Source organism: Heterocephalus glaber, unplaced genomic scaffold, assembly GCF_053883595.1.
Source record: "Heterocephalus glaber isolate CG9 unplaced genomic scaffold, H.glaber_assembly_v1.0 deba00001457, whole genome shotgun sequence".
NCBI classification, from domain to species: Eukaryota; Metazoa; Chordata; class Mammalia; order Rodentia; family Bathyergidae; genus Heterocephalus; species Heterocephalus glaber.
Window position 1 is genome coordinate 13,439,912 of NW_028258305.1, and position 26,916 is coordinate 13,466,827.

Consider the following 26,916-nt stretch of genomic DNA (forward strand, 5'->3'; position numbering starts at 1 on the left):
TCCCACTATCCATATTATAAAATTTAAATTTTTTCACATTTCTTACAATGCATGATTAGTACCTCTTCAATCTTGAATTTTATATGCTAACCCTCTCTACTCATTCTATATATACTCCTAATTCCTCAGTTATGTATGTTATATGTGGTGGTATTTCCTGCTGCAAGACCTAAACTATTCTTTTCATGCCTTCCAGTCAGCTTAAACATAACTTGCTCAAGAAGGCCTAGCCAGCCCTCTTATAGTATTCTGCACTTCCTTTCTAATAGTTTGCTTTTTGTAGCACTATTGTACCACTGTGAAGGTAGAGACTAATTTGGTTGACTGCTATATCCTTGGCACATAACACATTGTGGCCTGACACAAATAATAAGTATCCAAGTTAGAATGATGCTGTTCTTTCCTCAAGAAAACACCAGAAATTTGTACTAAATTGATGAGTACAAAGTAGCTGCTTTCCCCACTACTCTTCACATCAAATGTTTAACATAGTAATAATGAGCTTATTTACATTTACAAAAGTGAATATTTACTTGAAACTAATCTTGGTTTAAGGATTAAATTATTTATTTTTTAAAAAATTTGGACTTTTGCTAAGTTGTTTTAAATTACTTATTAATAACTTCTTCTTTAAGTTTCTCTGCAAGCATTCGTCTCTTTAATAATGTTTGCTTCTCCTCTGCTGTCATTTCTGGCTTCTCTGTCATTTCCTTCAAAAAGAGAAAAGAAATATATTGGCTACAGTTCAATGGATTCCTTTGTCTAATATTCCCAACATACTGCCTCAGAAGAGCAAGGTCAATGATTAAGGGCATATTCAGGGAAGAAAAAAAAAAATAGCTGGACATAGACTAGGTTCTTTTTCTAAAATCTCTTCTTGAGAAAGCCCCTTGGAGGTGATACCAGTAGTTGAGATATACATAGTATACTTAAAACATTTTACATGCTTCACATATGCTAGGTCACTGTCCTTTATGAACTCAGAGCAAGACAAGATTAAAAAACAACAAACTAAAACTCACAAAATCTTCACAACTCATCCAGAAAAGACCTAGCAGCTGTCACATTACCAATCTGAGTAGATCTGTGAACAAAATTTCAGAGGCTTTCTTGTACATATTTTGATTTTGAGAAATCTACCTCTATTTGGAAATTTTGACATACAAAAGCTAGCCATACCTCTACCTCCCCAGTAGGTTTTCCTTTCTCTTCTGAATTTTGGATCTGCTTACTTCTTATATCCTTTCTCATGGACATCAACTTATCTCTCTTCTGCTTGAGATACTGTTCTCGTTGTCGCAGCTCTTCTGTTCCAAGTGCTGACAAATTCTAAGTCAATTAAGAAAAGGAACTATCTAAATCCAAGTCCATTTAGTAAGTGTCAAAGATATCTACTGACTCAATTACATTGAATTACAAGTTTGAGTTCAGTCTTATAACAAAAGCCAAATATTTGGCTGGTTACACTTCCCAGTACCTTGTCATTTTGCTCTTAGTTCTTAAAGTGATGTCTTTTACTTACTGCTATTGGTCCTTCAATGCGTACATGTTCTAACCCAGGAATCATCAGGCCTTTTTGTGGGAGGGAGGATGTTTCAGGTGACATTTTTGCATTTCTTGCCAAAGGCTGTGCTGACGGATTAGCAAAATGCACCTCAACTTCTGGCAGTAGACAATGAAACCAATTAGAATATTATAAGAAATACTAAAGTAGGTTCACCAAAATGAGCTGACATTAGTGATACTAGTTTTCATCAGAAAAAGAGAATGATGCCAAATAACTTAATGATGCACATCAAGGTCCTAGAAAAATAAAGAACAATCCAAATCCAAAGGTAGTACAAAGGAAATTATAAAGGTCAGAGCAGAAATTGAGATGTAAAACATCATACAAAGAATCAATGGATCAAAGAGCTAGTTCTTTTTGAAAGAATAAACAAAATTTTAAAACTCTTTACTAATCTTAGCAAAAAAGAAAAAAGACCCAAAACAATGCAATTAGAAATTAAAAAGGCAAAATCACAAAAAACCACTGAAATTCAGATCATTAGTAACTACATCAAGAAATTATACTCAAAAAAATTGGAGAATTCAGAAAAAATAGATTCCTAGATACATATGAATTACCAAAACTGAACCAATATATAAAAATCCTGAATAATCCAATAACAGGCAACAAAACTGAACCAATAATAAAAGAAACTACACACTGAGAAAAGCCCAGGTGCCAGTGAATTTACTGCTGAATTCTACAAGAACTTCAGGGAAGATCCAATGCCAGTATTCCTCAAACTGTTTAATAAAATTGAAAAGGAAGGTCATTTCTCAAAGCTAGCATTACCCTGATTATAAAACCAGAAAAGGAACCAACAAAAAGAACTACAAGCCAATCTCTTTAATGAACGTAGATGCAAAAATCCTCAAGAAGATACTGGCAAAGAAAATGCCACACATCATCAAAAATGGCTGAACATACACAAAAATCAATAAATGTAATATATTACATGAACAAAAGCGAGGACAAAAATCTCTTGATAATCTCAAAAAAATGCAGAAAAGGCCTTTGATGAAATCCAACATCCATTCATGACAAACACCCTGAAGAAAATACATATAGAAGAACCTTGTCTCAATTTGCTAATAACCAATTTTGACAAACCAATGACCAACATCATATTAAATAGGGAAAAGCTGAAAGCTGTTCCTCTAAAATCAGGAACAAGGCAAGGATCTCTACTTTCACCATTCCTGTTCAATATAGTATTTGAAACTATAGCCAGAACAATCAGGCAAGAGAAAGAAATAAAAGGGATATGTATAGGAAAGGAAGAGGTCATATTATCATTATTTAAAGATGACATGATCCTCCACATATAAGAACCAAAAAAATCCACTAAAATTAATAACCAAATTTAATAGCAGGATACAAAATCAGTACACAAAAAACAATAGTGTTCTTGTACACCAATGATGAACTAAGAAAAAAATTAGAAAAGCAATACCAGTCACAATAATGTCAATAAAAATAAAATACTTAGAAACTAACTTCATCAAGGAAGTAAAAGACTTCCCAGAGGAAACTACAGGACTCTAAAAAAGGAGACTGAAGAAGACATCAGAAAATGGAAAGATATCCCCTGTTCCTGGATAGGCAGAACCAATATTGTCAAAATGGCCATACTTCCAAAACTGATAGACAGATTTAACACAATCCCAATCAAAATACCAATAGCATCCCTCCCAGAACTGGAGAAAATCATCTTAAAATTCATATGAAACCAGAAGAGACCCAAAATAGCAAAACCAATCCAAATAGGAAGCATCACAATTTTGAACTTCAAGTTGTCCTACAAAGCCACAGTGATAAAAACAGCATGGAATTGGGGGGAAGAAAAAAAACAGCCAGACATGAGTTCAACAGAAAAGAATACAAGATGCATAAGCAATTCTAGGCACATTCAGCTATCTAATCTTTGACAAAGTGGCCAAAAACATATTCTGAAAGAAAGATAAACTTTTTTTTTCTTTTTGGTACCAGGGATTGAACTCAGAACCTTGCTCTTGCCAGGCAGGCACTAAGTTACATCCCTAGCCCAAGATAACCTCTTTTACAAATGGTACTGGGAAAATTGGTTATCTACATGGAGAAGATTGAATCTAGATCTGTTTCACTCACAATGTACTAAAATAAAATCAAAGTTGATCAAAGATCTAAATATTAAAACAAAAAAAATTAACTGGTTGCTAAAATAGGCATAGGCAAGGATTACCTGATCAGAACCCCAAATGCACAAGAAATAATACCAAGAATCAACAAATGGAATTTTATCAAATTAAAGTTTCTGAGCAGCAAAGGAAACAAGCAACAGAGTTGAGACAATCTACAGGATGTGAAAAGATTTTTGCCAATTATACCTCAGACAGAGAACTAATATCTGAAATGTATTAAAAACTCAAAAAAACTAAGACTTTCCCAAAATAAAATACCCAATAAAAAAAATGGACAACTGAAATGAATGGGCACTTATTAGAAGTACAAATGGACAATAAATACATGAAAAAATGTTCCACATCTCTGGCCATTAAAGAAATGCAAATTAAAACAACCCTAAGATTCCATCTTATTCCAGAATTAATGGCTATCATCAAGAAATCAGATAATAAATGCTGGCAAGCCTTCAGGGAAAAAGGAACCCTTTTACATTGTTGGTGGGAATGTAAACTAATACAATCATTATGGAAATCAGTATGGCAATTCCTCAAAAAGTAAAACTAAACATTCCATGTAACCCAGCTATTCCTCTTTTAGGTATCTTCCCAAAGGAGTTAATGACATCATATTACAATGATACATGCATATCCATGTTTACAGTAGCACAATTCATAATTACTAAATCTTACAAGCAGCCTATATGTTTATCAACAGGTAAATGGATAAAGAAAATGTGCTATTTATACCTAGTGGAATACTCCTCTGCCATATAGATAAACTTGAGTCATTTGTAAGAAAGTGGATGCACTTTGAGATCAGAATGTTAAGTGAAATAAATCAGACACACAAGCTTAAATGTTGCATGGTTTCTCTTATATGAGAAACCCAAAATATAAATAAAGAGCAAATTAAGATAATAGAGGGCTGGGGATTTAGCTCAGTAGTTCCACCCCATGCCTTGCAAGCGCAAGGTCCCGAGTTCAATAACCGGTACCAAAACAAAAACAAACAAACAAAAAAAAAACCAATAATAGAAAGGATATAAATCTTTTGCAAATGGGAAGGGGACCAAGAGGTGGAGGAGGGAGAGGTTAGGAAAGGGATGACAAAAATAAGATGTTTTATGTACATGTACCAACTCCCCACCAGGAATATAATTATTACATTCCCTCACAGAACTAGAGAAAATAATTTTAAAATTCACATGGAACCAGAAGTAAAAAATTTTCACATCCCTAAAACATGGTATTCAAGAAACCTAGTATGTACTGCAAACATGTACCAATAAAAATAAATAAATTTTTTAATTTTCTGAGCAAAAATCCTCAGGGTTTTTTTTTGTTTTTGTTTTTGTTTTTGTTTTTTTTGAGAAATGGACATTTATTTAAAACCAAAGAAATCCAGGATAAAATGAACTGAAATCATGACTATGATTCAATTTCTATTTCAGAATTACTCGTTTTTTTATAAAGTATAAGAAATCCAAGCATAATGAGGTCAGTTTGCCACATATTCAACCAGTTCATCCACTAACATTTTCTAAAAGGATTCTCATCAGATTTGATTAAAATGACACAGTTAATGACTAAACATCTGGACAAACTGGCTACATCTTATTTTCTAGTTGTGCTTTAATTCACTGGAAAAGTAATTTAATATCATCTCTCAAATTTTGACTTCTTGCTCAAACACCATATAAACAAGCAAGTAAGAGCATACCAAATGTTATGTGACAAATCTTGTATGCTCCAGCAATGGCATAAAACTGTTAGCTCCTTCAAAGTGTTTTGCTTACTGCTCAGAGATTTAGGCTTCACTTAAAAAGGTGGGAACTACACTTTCAGCTTGGTGTTTCCTACATGCAAACTCTGTAACTAAATTCACAAAGAATTTTAAATACCAAAACTATTCAATGTTGCCTCCCAGGATTTTTGAAGGTTACATATATCAAGTATAAAACTCTGGAGAATGTTTACATATTCGTATTATTAGGGAGAGCTCAGGACACCTCAACCTTACCTGAAGGTGGCTGTGCCAAATGTTCACCATACCCTTGGGAATTACTCATTTCCGCAGCTTCACTAGTATGCACTAGGGCTTCTTCTGTATTAGCCTCTGATACCTTCAGGATTCCATAATACAATTTAAAAACACACAAACAATTTAGATTAATTTTGACTAATTCTCTTACAAAATCCAAAGATGAAAATGTTAATTAAAAAAATTAGAAAGTAGCTAATGTTAATTCATTTTTCCTTAAAAATAAAGGAAAATCCAAACGTACGTAGCTTATTAGGCAACTCACAGATACATAAACCATAAGCCCCTATATGTGAGGTGATAAACACATGGGAGCTCATTATATTATTACTATCTCTACTTTTATGTGTTTGAAAATTACCATAACAAAAATACCTCAAAAGGAAAAAACAATTTGCATATCCCTAAAACACAGTATCCAAGAAACCTAGTGGTTTTCAAATAAATTGGTTTAAAAATAAATTGGTATTCCAACAGTAATTTTGAACTGGTTTTTGTTCTATACCCTATATTTTAAAATATTAGTATCTAAAAACTTCAGTTCCTTTTACTAAAAAGAAATTTACTGAAAGATACATAAATCTCTTTCATCTGCTCTTCATTGGTTACCTTAGAATAAAAGATTTTTCAAAAAGAGTAAAACCACACAAGCATGTTGCCTAATGATTGAGAAGAAAACTGAAAACAATTTTAAGTGACTGATAATTTATATTGTTTCCTTTTCCCTTCAGGGAGACTGGGAAAATGTGGAAAGGGAATTAGCAGAAAAGAGTAAAGATTAGCTTGCATCACCCCACCAGGTAAATGCTCAATTTATCCTTGGAAAGATTAGGCACTTTATGGAAATGGTTCTTTTTTTTTTTTTGTATTAAATTCTTTTATTGGTACCTTGTAAGTATACAACACAATTACATTTCTCATTGGGAATTGTACCTTTACATAATGCATCTTGGTTCTTATTTTTTCCCCATTCCTAGCCCTCCCTTCACCCCCTCCACCCTTCCCTATTTACAAAGACTTTATTTCCATTTTTTCCATTTCTCATCATTTTTCCTTTCCCTTCTTTCCTTTCCCCTGCCCCTCCCACTACCCCTAACCCTTTGGACCTTTTCTTCCTATTTTACATTATCGATTATTCATTCTAATCATTGGTACATTTTAGGTATACAATATAATGACATTCATCATTGGGAATTTGCACCTTTACATAGTCTCTCTTGGTTCTTATTTTTCACCCTTGCCCAGCCCTACCTTCAACCCCTCCAGTCCTCCCTATTTACAAAGATTTTGTTCCTATTTTTCCATTTTCTCATATTAATCCCATTCCCTTCTATCCTTCCCCTAGCCCTCCCACTTCCTTCCCCTTTGCCCCTTTTCTTCCTGTTTCATATTACCTATTATACATTTAGTCCTTATTTACACTTTCAGTTTCTCACACCAGAGAAACTATTCGGTATTTACACATGTGTGTCCTATTTATTTCACTTAAGAGTATCGCCTCAATGTGCATCCACTTAGCTATAAATGTCTCTAATTTCTCATTTTTTATGGCTGAGTAGTACTCCATTTTATTTTAAAAAACCTTAATGGAGGAAATGAATGCCAGGAAATGTGATACTCAATTATTCTGCTTCAGTCTAATTATATTAAAGTCTGGAGGGGATCTCAGAGCAGCTACTGTTGCTATTTCAACACAGTAAAGGAATCAAGGAGAATAGAAAGGTAAAATGTTTTTCTTAATCTTCTTTCATTCAGAAAATTAATGGAAATTTTCATAAGGAACTCTCCCAAAATATGAATGATATCACAGTTTTTGAAGTTGATGATCCTGGTCTTTATCATGGAATTTAAAAGGTACCTTACTGGATGAATTATAAAATGCCTAAAATTATAAAGAATGTTTTTGTTTAGGTGTTTGGTTGTTCGTTTTGGTGCTGGGATTGACTCCAGGGTCTCGCACATCCTATCCACATGCTCTGTTACTGAGCCAACCTCATCCCCAAGAACTCCTTTCTTTATAAGAATGTATAAAGTATACATTATTTCTATACTCTTTCTATATTTAAAAAGTATAAAAATTAAATATAAATGTTAAGACTTGCCAAGAAAATATAATTACCGAGGCACTATGTAGTTCTACAGAAACTTAAATACTAACAGCAAAGACTAGATGCAAAATTAATAAAAGATAATAGCAATGAAATATACTTCTGTTGCATTTATATGTTCTATAGGCACCTGTTTTTTTCTCTTCCTTTCTTCTTCTAGGTCATATTCCTCTTTTGATTTTCTGAAATATAAAAAAAAAAAAACCTGCCAGGGATCAAGCTGGATCTACTAGAATTTTTTTCCATTGGTGACTTGAGCCCTACTCCTATGATGGGGGAGGGCTCTCATTTAAGCTGATCTGTCAGGAGTCATCTGAAAATAATTTTTTCTGTCTGTGAAACCCAGAGTGAAAACAAAGAGCAAAACAAAAAGACAGACAATGGGAAGTAGGGAGATAGATCTTTCTCAAAGCGCTTGCAGGGGATCAAGAGATGGAGGGAGTGGGGAGGGAAAAGGGATGAAAGAAAGGAATCAGGATGTGTTATGTATATGTACCAACTCCACGCAAGCAATGTGAACATTATGCACTCCCAACGTGTATCAAAAAAAGAGTAAGAACCCAGTGAAGGGATGGTGGAGGACAGAGGGAGGGAAGGGAAAGGGGATGAAAAAAGGAATTAAGATGAGTTATGTACATGTATCAATTCCTATAAGGAATGTAAACATTATGTACGATACACATGTACTAATAATCTAAAATAAAATTTAAATAATTTTTTAAAAAAGAAATGCAATACAAGTTTCCTAATCTGAAAATCTGAAATGCTCAAACATCCAAAAACTTTATGTATGCCAACATGACCCCCAAAAAAGTTGCAGATTTTGGATTTTCAGATTAGAGATGCTCAACTAGTAAGTTTATGCAAAAATTCCAAATTCCAAAATATCAAAAATCAGACACTTCTGGCCCTAAGCATTTTGGATAAGGGATTCTCAACCTGTGAATATATAATTATAAAATGATAATTCATTTTGTTGGTCTTCGGTACAGAATGTATATTTTCTGGATAAAAAGCATATATATATGTACATACAGATCACTTTGTGAGATTATTAACATTACTAATGATCATTCAAATACAAGTAAAGAAAGGTACCTAAGAACTTCCCTCAGGATTTTCATCTCTTCCTGTTCAAGGTCACTGACTACATCAGAACCATCAGTTAAGCAGTCAGGTAACACACCTGTTCAAAATCAAACACCACATGGAAGAACATCAACTCAACTGAAATTTCTCATTACTCCAGTTCATCTAGTAAAATTAGTTTATTATTTACCACTTTAAAAAACATTCCAAGTTTATCTTTTTAAACTCTCATCTTTTTTAACTTTTTCTCATTTTATGGAATCAGTCCTACCAAAATAATGATAATTTTACCTAGAAATATCTCTCAGTAATTATTTGCATTGGCTATTGAAAATGATGATAGGAGCTGAGATGTAGCTCAATGATGGAGCACTAGGCTAACATGCAGGAGGTCCTGGGCTAGATACCCAGCACCACCACCACCAAAAAAAAAAACTATGGTAATAAAATTAATATGTTACTATCTCCCATAACCATATAGTATCTGAGGCCATACACTGAAATCACTGAACTAGGGTAGATAATGAGACCACACTCTCCAAGGTGACCCTTAAGTGGGAAAAGGATTTACAAAATAAAATGTTATTTTATCAAAACAACATTTAATACTCTTCATTCCTACTATGACAAATGTTACTGAAAAGGGGCCTGCCCACTATGTGCAATGAAAGCCTAGTGCTAAAGCACTTTGGGAGGATATAAAGATAAATGATGCAATTTCTGACCTTAGAGCATCTATTCACCATTAGTCTAAAAACTATAGACCACAGCAGCACCAGCATTGGCCCAAGGCAAATAAAAATTCTTAAGAAGTAATTTTAAATGTTGGTTTAACATATTATATCTTTTTGATAAGTAGGGAAGCTGGTAATAAATGTTGTATTCTTATCTTTAATAATTATGTTCTATAACATTAACAGAATGTCTCTTCCTTTTTACCTTCCATTTCGTTATCCACATGGGATTATTGATGTGCTCTGAAGTAAAGTAGCTTTACTATTCTAATCTCCTTGATGTTTAGGTGCATTTGTTAAAATTAAACATTTTATTTTGAGATAATTGCAAATTCACACACAGTTATAAAGAAATAAAGAAAGATACAACATATCCTTTATGTTTCCCCCAGTAGTAACATCTTGCAAAATTATAGTACAATATCACCAGAAAACTGGCATCTATAAAGGGTCTGGAGACTCATTTCTTCAAGAAACAAACAAAGAAAAAGTCCTGCTTCCAAACTATTAAAGAGGATAGTCAAGCATGGTGGCACATGCCTATAATCCCAGTACTCCGGGAGGCTGACACTGGAGAGTCACAAGTTTGAGGCCAGCCTGGGCAACTCAACAACTTAGCAAGACCTTCTCTCAAAATAAAAAATTAAAAAAGGGATGTGGATGTAGCTCAGTACAAAGGCCCTACAATCCCCAGTACTTGGAAAAACAAAAAGAGGTTGTTAACCACTGTAAAGAATATCAGGGACAGGGCCAGGGATTTAGCTCAGTGGCACTGCACCTTCGTCAAAAGCACAAGGTCCTGAGTTCGATCCCTGGTTCCAAACAAAAAAAATATCAGAGGCAATCTACTGAGCAAAACAATACAAAAGGAATACATAAGAATTAAAATGAAATTATCAAAAATATGGGGTTTATTTTTACCATTGTTACTTTGTTTTCTGGTACTGGGGACTGAACCCAGGGCCTAATGCTTGTTAGGCAAGAACTCTTAACATGGATCTATATCCCCAGGTGGAGCTACAAATCTGAAATAGAAATGAGAATCTATTTTAAATAAGAGATGGTACAATAACAAGAAATATGGTTAGCAACTTAGCTGTTGTGAATCAGAATTTCTAATGCAGTTCAGACACACAAGAAGGAAATGAAAGAAAAAGCAAGAGAGAAAGTTTGAGCATGGAGACAGGCAAAGATGAAGCCAAGGAGGATTATTAGAGCCTTATTTCTCTTTTCTGTTCCATATGATGCTGGTGTGATAATCACACCCACCTGTTTTCTACACTTGTGTTTTAAGTGTGGTCCCAACTCCAGCTAGCTTCAGCATCACCTGGGGACATGTTAAAAATGCAAATCTTCAGGCCCCAGCCCAGACCTGCTGAGTTAAGACATGGGGAGCTTGCTGTGTGTTTCAACAACCCTCCAAATTGATTCCAATGCACACAAAAGCTTGGGAACCATTATCTCTTACTAAGGTGTTAACAATAATAAGCCAGGAGAATAGGTACCTTCTCTCAGCAGTAACTAAACCACTCAAAAATACTAAATTTCATAAATACAATGGCTGAGTAAAAAAACCAAGCTCTATAAAATCTAAAACATCATAAAATCAAATTGTGGTCTGTTCTCTTTGAGATGTTAAATACACACTGACCAGAAAGTTTACACACGTAAAATCTCTTGCATTAACCAAAAATTTTCAAACTTGAAATAAATTTATACAAAGCAGCTACATCTAAGACCATATTATAATGAGAACCAGCAAAAATGAAAAAAAAATGAATTTAAAACTTAGATTTCAAACTTCAAAATTTTACCATTTCTCTCTTGAATTATTTTAATGGCTTGCAGCTGCATTTCAATGTTTTTCTGGACCATCATTGTTTTAAAGATAGTAAAATCTTCTGCTGCCAACACAGGTTGCAAAATGGCCTGTGGAAAGAAATCTGGAGGTTAAATGAAGATCCAAGTTTTAAAATTATATCCCATACCACAAAACAGCACATTAATTCAAGAACATTACATCATGATTTATGACTAAGTGACTCTGACAATTTTAAATTTTTATTTCATTTTTTATTTTTATTGGTACGTTTGCAGTACTTAATGATTACATTCATTGGGGAGTTGGTGCATGTACATAACACATCTTAATTCTCTGTATGTCCCTTTTCGTCCCTTTCCTATTTGCAAAATATCTGTCTCCCTGTTTCCTATTATCCATCTTTTATAAAAGCCTTTAATAGGCTTTTTTGTTTTTTGTTTTTTTTGGTACCGGGGATCGAACTCGGGTCCTTGTGCTTGCACAGCAGATGGCGAAACCACTGAGCTAAATCCCCGGCCCAATAGGCTTTTAAAATAGGATTTTCAAGAGACTGACTTTCTAAATTCCCATGCCTCCAGTAAGCTACATTTGATAGTGATATATTTTTCCAAATGAGCCAGCACTAAATGACACTGAAAAACAATACAGAAATCTGCCTTATATTTTTAAAGTTACCACAGTGGTATCTGGTTTTATTTTCAGCCAAAACATTCAATTGTTTGTTTTTTTGTTTGGAGCTGTTTTGTTTTGTTTTTGTGGTACTGAAGATTGAACTCAGGGCCTTCACAGTGAGCTACACTTCTAGCCCCCGCCCCCGCCCCTTCTTCTGCTGCTTTTTTCCTTTTTTTCCTTTGGAGACAGTGTCTCACTAAGTTGCTAAGCTGCCCAGACTTGATTCAGACTTTGAATTCTTCTGCCTCAGTCTCCCAGAGTGCTGAGATTATAGACATGCACCACCCCACCCAACTTCAGTTTTTTAATTAAAAAAAATGTTTTCAGGCCAGGGATTTAGGGCACTGGTTTCACCGCCTGCTGCGCAAGCACAAGGACCTGAGGTTCGATCCCCAGTACCAAAAAAAAAAAAAGTTTTCCTTCATAAAATGTAAAATTCTGTAAATAAAACATACATGATGTTCCAGGAATAGCAACACCAGTAATTCACTTGTGAAAGTGGTATATTCTGGTATATTTGGCGGTAAGGTTTTTGTTTGTCCTTGCATAAAGCACTTCAGCAAAAGAACCAAGTAAGCCATTATTATTATTATTTAAAACCTTACTCCTTAACTCATTTTCTTTCAGTAGAAAATGATTTGTTTCTTTAGAATTCTGGCCATAAGACTAGACCACAGGAAAAGATCTGAAATATCTAAAAGTCATTTGGAAAGAGAAAACTGTTTTCTTGAGGCTTGGAGGCCATCATTCATCACTTTGTGCTTGAAGGCATTGCTAAATGAACTTCCTCCCTACAGTCTTCAGAGTAAAGCAAAGGATCTGGGCTTCTAGGAGGGTTGCTTCTTGCTGGAACACAGACCAGCAAGGCATCCTAACTGGCATTCTGTATGCAGTACTGCTGAAGCATTGATCCTCTCCATGCAGGCCTCCAGCTTGAGCTGCTGTAGAGTGCTCACACTAGCCCTAGAAGACATAGAGGAAGTAGTCCCAGCTTCGGGCCTAATGTCATACTTAATGGTAAGAAACTACATTTTCTCACCAAGATAAAAAATAAGGGCAAGGGCCAGGTATAATGACACATGCCAATAATCCCAGCTATTGGTGAGGCTGAGGCAGAAGAATTCCAAGTTTGAAGCTAGCCTGGACAACTTAGGAAGGCCCTCTCTGAAAATAAAAAATAAAAAGAACTAGGGTGTAGGCTCAGTGGTAGAGTGTGTGCCTCTCATGCCCATGGACCTGCGTTCCACTCCCTAGTAAGTAAAAAATTAAAAGTAAAAACAAATTTTACATCAAAGCAAAGATGTCTCCTCTCACTAGTTCCATTGAACATTGTACTGAAAATCCTAGCTGTTGCAGTAAGAAAAGGTAATAAAATGGACACCAATTGAGAAGAAACAAAATCAGTTTTGTTCACAGATGACATAACTAGAAAAAGCCAAAAGAAAAAAAACTTTTTAAACTTCTAGAACATACAAATAATTATAGTAAGGAGGCAGGATACAAGATTCCCATTTCAAAATAAACCACTTTCCTATGTACCACAATGAACAATTGAAATTTGAAATTAAAAATACAATACCATTTATATTAACATCAAAAAAAAAACTACTTTGGAAAAGGTCTAACAAAGTACACTAAAATCTATGAGGAAAACTAAAAACCTCTAATTTTAAGAAGTTAATGATGATCTAAATAAATGGAAAGAAATTCCATATTCATAGTTAAGACTTGACACTGTTAACATGTCTTCCCAACTTGCTCTACAGATTCATGAAATCCGAATAAAAATACCACCAGGTTACTCTGTGGATATTGATAAGCTGATTCTAAAACATACACGGAAAGGCAAAAAGACTGAGAACAGTCACACAACACTGAGGAACAAAGTCAGAGGACTAACACTACCCAACATTAAAATTTACTATAAAGTTACAACAATCAAAATAGTATGGTACTGGCAATGTAGTACATAAACAGATCAATAGAACAGAACATAGTCCAAAAACAGACGCAAACAAACATACCCAATTAATCTCTCACAAAGAAAGCTAGGCAATACAATGGAGAATGGAGTCTTTTCTGTAAATAATGCTAGAACAACTGAATATCCATATGCTAAATGAACCTAAACATTCATCTTATATCTTGTTATCAAAATTTACTTAAAAACAGTTATAGACTTAAATGAAAAACTCAAAACTAAAAACCTTCTAGAAGAACAGGAGAAAATCTAGGGAGTGGTGATAATTTCTTAGATACAACATCAAAAGAATCCATTAAAAAAACTGGTAAATGAGACTTTATTAAAATCAAAAGCTTCGGGGGCTGGGGATTTAGCTCAGTGGTTCCGGCGCCTGCCTTGTAAGTGCAAAGTTCTGAGTTCGATCTTCAGTACCAAAAAAAAATTTAAAAAAATTAAAACCTTCTACACTGTGAAAGATATTAAGAGAATTTTTTAAAAGTATCAAAAGAGCCAGGAATTTAGCTAAGTGGTGCTGCACCTGCCCTTGCAAGCGCAAGCTCCTGAGTTCAATCCCTGCTACCGGAAATAAATAAATAAATAAATAAATAAATAAATATCAAAAAAAAGTTTTGCAAAATATTTGCAAAACACTTGTCTGATAAAGGACATATCTATGAGGTATGATCAAAATACATGGTGAATGTTTAAATAAAAATTACAGTAAAAGACACTGCCATCCCCCTCAAAATACTTCCCTTTTCTTCTTATCCCATTATTCTTGCCACTTTCTAAAGCAGTTCTAGAAGTCTTCTTTCATTACAGTATTTAGTTGTATTCTCATGGCTGCCTTGATGTCCTGAGTCAATTCAAAATGTTTACTTTTCATGATTATTTCAACTTTGGGTAAGAGCCAGAAGTCTCACAGTGTCAGGACACACCATAATGTTTTCATAAGGCTGACCTTCTATCGGATGGCACTTGGCAGCAGCATTCACCATATTTTGGATCACATCTTATAACGACACTCACAAAAGAGGACTTCCAGAACTGCTTCATAAAGTGGCAAGAATGATGGAGTGTGTGTTACGGTTTACACCAGAACGTCCTCCCAAAGCCTCGTGCACTTTTAGGTGTGAATGGATCATGGGGGCATGATATTTATCAGTGGATTAAGCTACTGATGAGTTTACAGCTAAATGTAATGCTGAGAAGTGAATCCTGATCAGAGGAAGTGGATGATGGGTAGTGTAGCCTGGAAGGGTCTATCTCCCTCACTCCTCCCTTGATCACTCTCTGCTTCCCACTGCCATGCCATGAGCCGTTTCTCCTCAGCCATGTCCCTCTCCCAAGAGGCCCTGCCTTGGAGCCAGCTGATTATGACTGAAACCTCTACAAACCATGAGCCAAAATAAACCTTTCCTCCTTTAAATTGTGAGTGTTGGGTTTTGTGTCTCAATGATAAGAAAGTAACTAAGACAGTGTTTTGAAGCAAGAAGAAGTATTTTGAGGGGAATTAATGGCAGTGTGTCTTTTACTTGTAATAATGTTTTCTGTTTACACACTGTATTTTTTGATCAGTCCTTTGTAAAATACTTATGCAAAGAATCTTGAAATTCAAAAGTTAGAGAGTAACTTAATTAAAAAATGATCAAAACAGGATACCACTATACACCTAACAAGATGATTAAATAAAAAAATCTGACAATATCAAGTATTGACAAGTACATGGCAAAACTGGAACTCCCAGGCATTGCTGGAAAAAAACTAAAAATGGTACATTTTAGAAGACAATTTGGCAGTTTCTTACAAACTTTTTCTTACCACATGATCTAGCAATACACTTATAGATGCTTATCCACATGCGCTGAAAACTTTTTTTTTCAGTGCTAAAGATTGAACCCAGGACTACAGGCTTTTTTTTTTTTTCTTTTTGTTTGGTTGGTTGGTGGTTTATTTTTTTATTTTCTTGGTTTTGGTTTTTGTTTTTGTTTTGTTTTGAGACAGGGTCTCATTAAGTTGCTAAATTGCCAGATGGAGCTCAAACTTACAATCCTCATGCCTCAGCTACCTGGACTGCTGAGATTATAGGTGAGCACAACCATTCCCTGCACAAGTTGAGAACTTTTGTGTCCACACAAAAGCCTGCATACAAATATTTATAACAGTTATATCAAAAACTGGAAGCAACCAAGATGGAGAATAAAACTATGGTCCATCTATATAATCTGTGTGATAAAAAGAAATAAGTTATGAAGCCACAAAACACAGAAGAAACTTAGATGCATATTGATTAGTACAAGAAGCCAGTATGAAAAGACTACAGGCCATATGTTTCGAATTAATAACAGTCTGGAAAGGCAAAATTATGGAGACAGGGCTGGAGATGTAGCTCAGTGGTGCTGCACCTGCCTGGCAAACACAAGGTCCTGAGTTCAATCCCTGGTACCAGAAAAAGAAAAAAAAAACAAAATCAAAACTAAATCAACTCAAACAAAACAAAAACAAAAATTACCTCCTAAATTACCTAGGGTAAGCAATTTGTTTCTTGAGTTCATTCTTAGAACTCTCATGTTGGCATACTGAAATCAACATTCTGATTTTCATAATAAAGATTAGATAGCTGCAAAGCAGTAAATACTTTGCTCCAAACTATTTTTTCAGTAATGATAATAACCTGGTACTGATTCAATGTTGCTACCTGGTGTCTGGTGACTAAGAGTTTACTCTAGCAGAGAATGATGCTAACTACTCCACATGGAAACTGAACCCAAGATCTGACCTGATCAGCACAGTGTTAATTAAACAACAAAGTGCTTAATTTATTAATAGACTACCTGGTGTACAGCAGGTATTATGTTAAATGGTTTATGTACATTATTTCTTAAACATCACAAAAAGACTTTAAAAATAGATACTATAACTACATACAACTGTGAAATCTGAGAAACAAAAAGATTAAGAAGGTAAAACTATAAAATAAAAGCTTTTGTTCAACATCTTATAGCTAGTAAAGAAACGATCCAAGGTAAGTCTGTCTCAAAAGGCTTGCTTCTTTATACATAACAAGACTGTTCTACCAATCAACTCTAAGCAAATTAAAATGTGTATATTAGAATCAAAGAATGTGTATAGTAGTATGTTGATCTGGATCTGAAAAAAACATTTTAAAGCTCTGAACATCTACATTCACAAATAATTCAGATATCCTAATAATACGTACAAAAGATGGTGGGTGTATTTATTATTACAGATAGTCCCTGGCTTATGATTTTTCCACTTTACAATTGTATAAAAGCAATACACATTAACTAGAAACAACACTTTGACTTCTGAATTTTGATCTTTCATAGGCTAACAATATACAGTACCATAATCTTTCTCAACGCTGGACAGCAGCAGCAAGCCACAGCTCCCAGTCAACCACACAATCACAGGGAAATAACCAATACTCTACAGTGTCTATGTTTCTAAAGTATGATGTTTAGTAGGTTCGATGGATAAAATGCATTTTTGACTTTCAATATTTTCACCTTATGATGGGTTTATCAGGACATAAATCCATACTAAGTCAAGGATCATCTGTAATTTTCAATCAAATTATTCCTGTCCCACTAAAAAGAAGAAAACCATCCCTGTTATTATTTCTTAGACTAATAAAAGCTATTGGTGAACTGTAAAACATTTGCTTTATATAATTATTAACTAATAAAGTGTTTACATTACTTAGATACACCAATAACATTTAATTTTTTAATATCATGTTGAAGATTTTCATCTCTAGAGTTACAGGTGGTCATTAAATGAGAAGAAAGTTGTGCAAAGGAGACCTGTACCAGGAAGTGCTCGATTAAACAGTAGTCAGAGCAACTTCCTCCAGGCCACAATTACAAATATTTACTGTGAAGTACCTACTAGAAACTAAGCTCTTATCTCTAAAGTAGTAACTAGGAATGCAAAGATACCAAAAATACTTAAAATCTAATGGGGCAAATGGGCTTGTATGAAACTATAATCAAAGTAGAGTACCAAAAGTATCTAAGTAAAAGTACCTAGTGAGGTACAATGAGTTCCAGTCTGTTTAGAGGGAGCAGCAAAGCTGCCATAAGAAATACCATTTCAGCCAGGCCCTGAAGATGGAGAGTTCTTTGAGTTATGGAAAGAATGTAAAGTGAGTTGGTGAGGAGACATACATTCTAGATCAGTGATGGCAAACCTTTTAGAGCTTTCAATGATACAAAAACAGCCTGCTGTAGCATGCGCACCACCACTATTCAAGGTTAAAGGACAGCATAAGCAAACCAAGCATACAAATGCTTGTAAGAGTGAGTGGCCTAGAATAATGACAGTTCATAAGTATTCCAGAACTATAGCAGGAAATCAAGGCTGAAAATATAATTTGGGGTCATATCACAATCATCTTGCTAGGGAGTTATAGTTTATTTGGTAGAGGACAGGAACCAAAGCAAGTGTTTGAAAAGAGTAGTACTTGGGTAGTAGCAACATATTCCTATCCTCAACCTCTGAGCAAGGGCTCTCAGTTGGATTGCTTGGGTTGATATATTGGTGCTGCTACTTAGTATCAATGTGCTTTAATTTTCTCATTTATAGATGGAAGCTAAATAGTATCAGTTTCTTAGGAGGTAACATAATGATTGAATAAGATAATATATGCCAGGGTATAAAACATCAAGTAGCAAAAGCTCTCAAAAAACATTAGTTTAAAATGCACATATTATCTTCTTCAGCCCAATACTGGAGAACTAATGAGACAATAAAAATAGTTCTAAGGGAACTAAGAGAAGGAAGTCCCAAGAACTATGAAGGCAGATACAGAATTATCAGAGATCTATATAAATAAAACAAGTAATTTCAATAAACCTTACAATCTTATTATAGTTCTGAAAGTTCATTTTTAATTGTATTGGTTTATTAATGCCTCAAATTATGAATTATATGTCAAAGCTGTCGTAAAAAGAACCTATATATAATGAATTATTTTTTCACTTCTCAGAGTATCTAAAATATTATACTTTCACAAACATACTAAATTTAAGTGAAACCCTAGGAATTTTTATAACAACTACATTAAAATAAAACAAAAGCAAAAACCTGTGATGTTCGAGTCTTTGCAAGAGGAGAAGTGCATGCTTCTTGAAACTGATCTTCATTAATTCCAATTTCTTTGAGGTAACCTTCTAACAACTTTTCAACCTAAAAAGAAAAAGTTTAATTTTGATAATTTTGATAGAAAAATTCTAAATGACAGTTTTTCTATTAAATATTTATTTAGAAAAGTAATTAAGGGGCCAGAGATTTAGCTCAGTGGTTCTGCCACCTGCCTCATAAGCTCAAGGTCCTGAGTTTGATCCCTGGTACGAAAAAAAAAGAAAAGAAAAGTAATTAAGTGTAGCTTTGCAAATATTAATCTACATAATTTTATATTACATAGAAGTAATACTGTCTTTCACCAAAAACAAACAAGAAGGGTATTTTGTTTGTTTTGCAGAGAATCACATGAAATTTTCTTTCATCTACTAGAAATAAGTCAGGATTATGAAGTTCAACGTGGCACAACTCTTCTCTAACCAGATGCATTTTTTAAAAACTTACAAGAAATGGCTGGGGATTTAGCTCAGTGGTTTCGCTGCCTGCTGTGCAAGCTCAAGGACCCGAGTTCAATCTCTGGTACCAAAAAAAAAAAAACTTACAAGACAAAGATAACAGTGAAAAACTAACCATTCTCTGGAGGCATTAGCCAAATAAAAATAGAATTTAAAAATCAGATACAAGATCCCCCCAACTGTGGTAAAACCATTCCTTAGATTCTGGAGTAGAAGAGATACAAAAGCATAAAAATGAGATGTTCAGATAATTCATAAAGTCTGATAAACTGGTAGTAATACTAGGGTAGACTGGATATTTCTGAAATTAAAGAATTTTAATGAAACAAAATCCATTTTTTAAATTTAGATAAGCAACAAGTATTAATATCCAATTACCTTTTTTAAAAAATCAGTAAAAAGTACTTACTAGTTCTTTGTATTCCTGATGAATCTCCGTATAGGTCAATTTGCTTTCTTCTTCATCATCAAAAACTAAATTTATAAGAAAAATATTACATAGTGTTAAAAAAACAAATCATTTCATTAACACAAATACAAAACCCTACTATTTACAAATAGATCTATCATTCTGATTACTTAGCTCTTCAGCTTTGAATTCTTGCAGGTCTTTCTTAAAAAAATATATACACATAAATATATATAAAATATATAAAGTATTAATTGTAAACAAGCTTTTTCTTCTCTTTAAGAAAATACTAAAAAAAAACTACCTCATATTTAAGACAAAGAATAATTTGTCACTTTTAATAAATAATATAAGGCAATAATTTCTTCATAAACTTTTAATGTATTAATATTAAATGTTAAATCCCTTTACTACAGTTCCTAAATTATTTTATTATACTGGAACTTTGCTGATGCAAATCTTACTGGAAGTGACCAGGCCATTTTTGTTACCATAGATCAATGTGTGAAAAAAATGTAGGCTTAAAAAGATATATATCCCTTCAAGAAGCTACAATCTGCTGGATGTAGTAGTAGTGTATGCCTGTAATTCCAGCACTTTGGAATGTTTAGGCACGAAGATCACAATACTCAAAAGCCAGCCTGGGTAACTTAGTGAGATCTTGTCTCAAAATAAAAATAAAAAGGACTGGGGATGTGGCTCAATGTAAAGGTCCTGGTGTTCAACCCCCAGAACTACAGAGGTAAAAGCTACAATCTAATTAGGTAGGACATATTCACAAATTATAAACCATAAGCGTTTTTTCATTCCCCCAGAACAATCATCCTAAAATGCAAAACTGATTTCTATAACTTTCAGTTTAAAACTCAACAAGTGTACAAAATCCTTAGGCCAAACAAGACTTTGAAAGATTAGATCCCAAGTCTCATCTCCCATCACTCCAAAATCTAAATTTTGCCACAACCACTTGGAATATCTCCAAAGTGAAGGTTCAAACCCCCTTGCCTTTATTCAAGCCTTTTCTTAGCTTTTTGCCTTTACTCCATCCCATGTCCCCTTTCTCCAAACCATTCTTCAAGACACTGCCAAGTGTCACATTCTCCATGACCTGCTACCCATTCCCAACTCCTGGCTGGCTAGATTTCCTCCTCGTAGCTCAGAGCAGACAACACTCTGTGCCTACCTTTATTATAGCACCTAATACTTTGTATTTTATTGTTTACATGGTTGTTCCCCTATAGACTATAAATTTCTCAAGCATGGGATTTTGTTATTCATCTTTCTATCCCTTGCTTCTGGTCCAAAGACACTCAATATTTATTGAAGTAAATCTTGATGTAACAAAGTTTTATAACATTAATCTTTAAATTATCTAATGCAAGTTATAGCACACTGACAACCCCAAGACAGTGAAATATAAAGTTATTTCAAGTGTCACTGCCATGTTACTTCTATTTATCCTATATCTGCTCTATGTAGCACTTCACAGTCCTTCAATACAACAGCTACTTAAGCTGTTCTCAGTTCTGAAATCAAATTACTATAGTACATGTATATAGGTGAGAATTTGATTCTCTATAAAATTACACAATCAGGTACTGAATATTAGTACTAAAATGGATCCACTTTTGGCTTTTGAGGATAAAAAAGATGAGCTTTAATTTTTTTTTTCTATCTCAACATTTAGTCTCAGGTAAAGACATCAATAGGTGACATAATTTCTTCTAAAAAGAGGTCAGAATTCTACGTATCTTATAGTCTCAATGTAACATTTTAAATCTTTAAAAGACTACAAATAAAAGATTTGTTTTTGAATATCCTTTAAAATTACTGGTAAAAATAACACTAAGTAACTAGTATTTGATAATGAGAATATAATAGAGATTCAAGCCAGATGTGATGGTGCTTGCCTGTAATCCCAGCTACTGCAAAGGCTGAGGTGGGAGGATCTGGAGATTCCCTGGAGAAGACAGTGAGGACCTTCCCCTCTCTTCATCTCAAAAAAAAATTCAGTGGTCAAATGAAATTTCACCTTTATAGAATTAATGGGATCTTAGGGTTGAAAGAACTCTTAAAAGATTATCCAGCATAACAAACCATTTGATAGCTGAATCTCCTCTACTATCTCCATTAAATCACAGCAGATCCATTCAAACATCGCTAGTGCCTGAGGAACACGTTACCTTTTCAGGCCGGCCAACTCATCCTCCTTATGTTCCCTTATGAAGCATTTCCTCCACTAAAATTTGTTTCCCTTCACCTTGTACCCATTAACCCTGGTCCTATTCCACTGATCCTTAAAAACAGGTCTAATTCCTCCAGCATAAGACAAACGATTGGGGATATTACTACCCTCCAAGTTTTGCCCAGCTAAATAACCAAGATAATGATTGGACACCAGTTTATATGACAGCTTTTGGTTCCTTTTCTGTGAATGGAGACCAATTTGTCTGCAAGAATTGAATTCAGAACTCCCAAGTGTGAACTGATCTGAAGGCCTAGCACATCCGTAAGTCTCATTTGTTAGAAGGAACGGTACAGGTAAGAGTTAAGGGGAATACAGGCCACTGAGACTACTGGCCCTGGTCCCGCTGCAGTAATCACATCTCTCTCCTCTGTATGTCAATGTCGACAGGGGTTGATCATTTTTCATTTCCTAGACTGACTCCATAGGGTGAAATGCTAAGAATCAGAAGGAACTGAGAGGGAAACTTCCGTTTCTCCTCTCAAGTGACTGAGGAAGCTGCTGAAGAGGCCCAACTAAACAGTCCACCTGCCAAGGGCAAAAATGTACGGGATGCTGTGAAAGAATGGACACAAGATTAAAGTCTAAAATTTTTAGTCCCTGGAGCCGGGGTCGGGGAGTGGGGGTGCGGGGTTTGTCCTCATTTTCAGATCTGCGAAGGGAGCCATCGTGGAGTGAATACAATTCCTCCCGCATAACTAGCTCTAAACCTGCCCGGCCCGCAGGGATGGAGACGGAGGAGACAAGAGTTTCTAAAGACCTTCTTCCTGAAGACCGCTGGTTTGAGAAACGCCAGGAGAGATCGTCAGTTTGGACTCTGGTTTTTACCTTCACATTTCCGCTCCACAAAGTCCAAGATGGGGATGTACCAGTCAGGACCTCGCAGGAACCCCGCGATGCTCTCCACCACCCATTCCACCTCGTCCTCGTCTTCCGCAGCCATCCCGCCCCCACCGGGCACAGATTACTAGGCCAGACTCCCGGAGCTTGCCAAGACCTTTCTGCCGCAAAGAGCCAAGAGGGAATGGGAGAAGAGTTCCCCCAGTGTCGCACAGCCACCTGGATAAAACTACAAACCAGTTAACGTAAAATGGTCGCTATGGCAACAGTCGTAGCCACCCAGACTGGGGCCCGGAAATGAAGCCACCTTCCCTGTACTGGGCATCGCAATCCATTTAAAGAAAGTTTCCGATTGGCTGAAAAGGAACAGTAGTGGATCAAAAGATAGACCTCCGCCCATTGGCCAGGAGTTGCTAGGGAGAGCAGAAGCGTAACCATTGGCTTGAAATCCTAGACGGAATCTCAGCGTTTTCCCTTCTCAGCTAGTGTGGGAGCCAATTCTTAAAATGGCGTTCGGGGACCTTAGTGAAACGTTGACGAGGTTTGCAAGGCTTTTTCAGTTCATGGTTTTAACGCCAGCTCTTCAGTCATAACCATTTTCTGACCCACAAGCCCTTTCTTTTGTAATTGTTGAGTTGTAGGAATATACAGAGTTGAACAAAATACACCCATAAGGTTTGCTAATTGTGCATTCACTTTGCATGGTTTAGATCCAGGCTGATATTTAACCAGAATTAGAATCTTTTCAACGGCAAAGTCAATATTAGGATTCATTTAAATAAATGTCTTGGCAACTTGTAATAGCAAAATCCTGGAAATAGCCTATGTGCCCATCAACCCATGACTGAATAAAGAAAATGCGGTATCTATATATACTGGAATACTATTCTACTATGAAGAATGACAGATTTGAGACATTTGTAGGAACATGGAAGCACCTGGAAAATATAATTTTGAGTGAAATAAACCAGACACACAGGCTTAAATACCATATGGTATCTCATTTGAGTGAGGCAAGGTACAAAGAGAATAATACAGGATAGATAGAAAGAGACAAGGAGATGGATCTCTTGAAATAGAAAAGTAGTCCAAGGGAAAAAGAGTCAAGGGGGAGGAGGCCAAGGGGAAGCAAGTAGAATAGAGATGTGCAGCAACCTAATGTCCTCAATTAATGTAAACATTATATGCCATAACATAAGCTAAGATTACTAATATCAACAAGAATGAAAAATGGGATAGAGAAATTGGAGGGGGTGGGAGGGAGAAAAAGGGAAGGAGAAGGAGATTTTTTAAAAAAGAAACAAACTGTGGTATGTATATGTAACCACTCCCTAAGATGATTGTAAACAGCATGAACTGCAAACGTGTACTAATTTTTAAAAATTAAAAAACCCCCCAAAATAAATAAATGAAAAAGTGTCTTGATAACCAAATCTCATATCAAATAATTCCAACTCAACTTAGAGGTTGGGATCCACTGTGGAATGGATCTGCTAAGGTCAAGGTGCCTGGATTCTTAAAATGTCACCAAGCAACTTTATATAGAGAGTCCACCAAAAAAATATATATACATTTCAGGAAAAGAAAAATAATATGATGTTTTTTCAACAAATGGTGATACCCTCATATGGGGAACCCTAGAGAATGTTGTATATTGCAGAAAACCCACTACACTGCCAGCCCTTAGAGAAGAAATTGAAAATGCACATGCAGCAATCTCAATGACCAAGGTTACCCAAATAATAGTTCACCATACTAATAAATGTCTGGAAACTAATTACCACTTTGAACACTTCTTGTAATTGTAAAGGCCAAAGGTAACTTGTATTAATCTCATGATGTCTCAATAAATTTTTATTAAAATATTTACACAAGTTTTTCTTGTATAATATGTAATGAATCTACACATATGTAATGAATCTACTTGCACATATGGCTTTGATCTCTAGTCTCATTATTTCCTTTAAATAAATTTTGCAAGAGAAAATTACTGAACTCATTTTTTTGGTACCAGGAATCGAACTTTGGATCTTGTGCTTGATGCGCAGGTGGTAGCACCACTGAGCTAAATCCCGGTCCCCTGAACTCATTCTTAAAAATCTTTTTTAAAAATACTTTTGCTGGCCAGGCATGGTGGCACACACCTGTGATCCCAGCACTCAGGAGGCTGAGCCCAGAGGATTGCCGTGAGTTCGAGGCCAGCCTGGGCTGCATAGTGAGACCTTGTCTCAAAAAACAAAAAACAAACAAACAAAAAAAACTGACAACAACAAAAATAAAAATACTTTTGCCAATACAATAGGTTAAAATGATACATAATTTTGTACTGTATTATTTTATTGCAGTAATGGCGAACCTTTTAGAAACCAAGTGCCAAACTGCAACCCAAAATCAAATTATTTATCACAAAGTGCCAACACTGGAGTTAAACCTGAATATGGAGGTTTCATTTAGAAAAAAAAACTGTACATTAACATTGTTTGTATTAAAAACACAATATCGCACATAGCATGAAGTTAAGTGGTTTCCTCCTGTATTAACTTTTTGTATCCTTTGCCCATTTCTTATTGGAACATTTATGGGTTTTCCTTCTGGATTTCTAAGAGCTTTTTATACATTATGTTAAGAATCTTTTCATTATTACAGTGAAGTTTATCATATGTCTTCTTTATATCCACAGAGTTTTTATTTTTGCAAATAGAAGGGTATTTTGTTTTTTTAAAATGGTAAATAAAAATTGTATATATTATCATGTACATGCTTTGGAATATGTATACACCGTAAAAGGCTAAATTGAACTAATTAACATATATGTTCCTCCACTTTTTCGTGGTTAGATTACCTTTTAATTTAGCTTTTGCTTATAAAATTTTACATTTTTCTTGTAGACTTTACTTGGAAGGAAATAAGTTAATTATTTTCCGTGGTAGACACTCATGCTGCAAACATCCATTGCTGGAAATGGATGTGGTAAAGTGTTGCGGTTTTTGAATTACAGAGAAGAGGTAAAAGAAAAATCATAATCATTCTTAAGCTAAAATACTATGACACTCGAGGTGGATTACTGTCATTTATTGTTCTGTTTTTCTTCAAAACTGACTTATAATAGAAATCTCACTTTATTCTGCCAGTTTCCTCCTTTCATAAAAAAAAAAAAAATCAATTTGGCTTCTAATGAGCTGGGAGGCCATAAAATGCTACCCAACTGCATCCCCATTACTCAGCATTAGAGTTGCTTTATTCTCTTCCAAGTGTCTGGTGCTTTTCAGTTCCACTAAACACAAATAACTACTATGCACAAGCTCTCCTGTCTTTTGTTTTCTTAGCTTTGTTCCTAAATGTGGGCTATGTGGATTACTTCAGGCCTAAAAATGTTCTCATTTATTTGAAAATATTTTACTTTCTCAATTTTCTCTTTAAAACATAAGGCTTTTCTTTTTATTCACTACCTGAAATTCTTAAAAGCAGGATCCTTACACAGGTGTGAGCTAATGTGTTCAATAGGCTTGTCATGAAAGAAACACAAAATAGAAGTGTCACCAGACAGGGTTCAAGGAAGTTCCCGAAGCTGAGATGGGAACCTAACCCACCCTGCTCATAAACTGAGGTTGCAGGTTCTCTGATTCCTGTCACAGAAAAAGAATTTTCAGGACTAGTCAGT

The 26,916-nt window shown here is 35.0% G+C and overlaps 1 protein-coding gene across 1 annotated transcript; it reads right to left on the bottom strand.

Annotated features, from left to right (window-relative positions):
- Positions 1-545: 545 nt before the first annotated feature.
- On the bottom strand, positions 546-23,596 carry Cfap36 (cilia and flagella associated protein 36). Its single transcript, XM_004867258.4, has 10 exons — positions 23,244-23,596; positions 20,171-20,235; positions 19,250-19,351; positions 11,498-11,612; positions 8,959-9,046; positions 7,991-8,042; positions 5,732-5,834; positions 1,523-1,662; positions 1,180-1,329; positions 546-710 (listed from the first exon to the last, which is right to left on the bottom strand). The coding sequence occupies exons 1-10, from the start codon at positions 23,356-23,358 to the stop codon at positions 609-611; spliced, it is 1,032 nt and encodes a 343-aa protein (XP_004867315.1). The 5' UTR covers positions 23,359-23,596; the 3' UTR covers positions 546-608.
- Between the last annotated feature and the right edge of the window lie 3,320 nt (positions 23,597-26,916).

Coding starts and splice junctions, on each gene's coding strand:
- Cfap36 (XM_004867258.4), bottom strand. CDS start 23,358: ATGGCTGCGGAAGACGAGGACGAGGTGGAATGGGTGGTGGAGAGCATC. Junction 11,613..19,249: donor CAAAGACTCGAACATCACAG/GTTTTTGCTTTT, acceptor TTCTTTCCACAG/GCCATTTTGCAACCTGTGTT. Junction 9,047..11,497: donor AATAATTCAAGAGAGAAATG/GTAAAATTTTGA, acceptor GATTTTGAACAG/GTGTGTTACCTGACTGCTTA.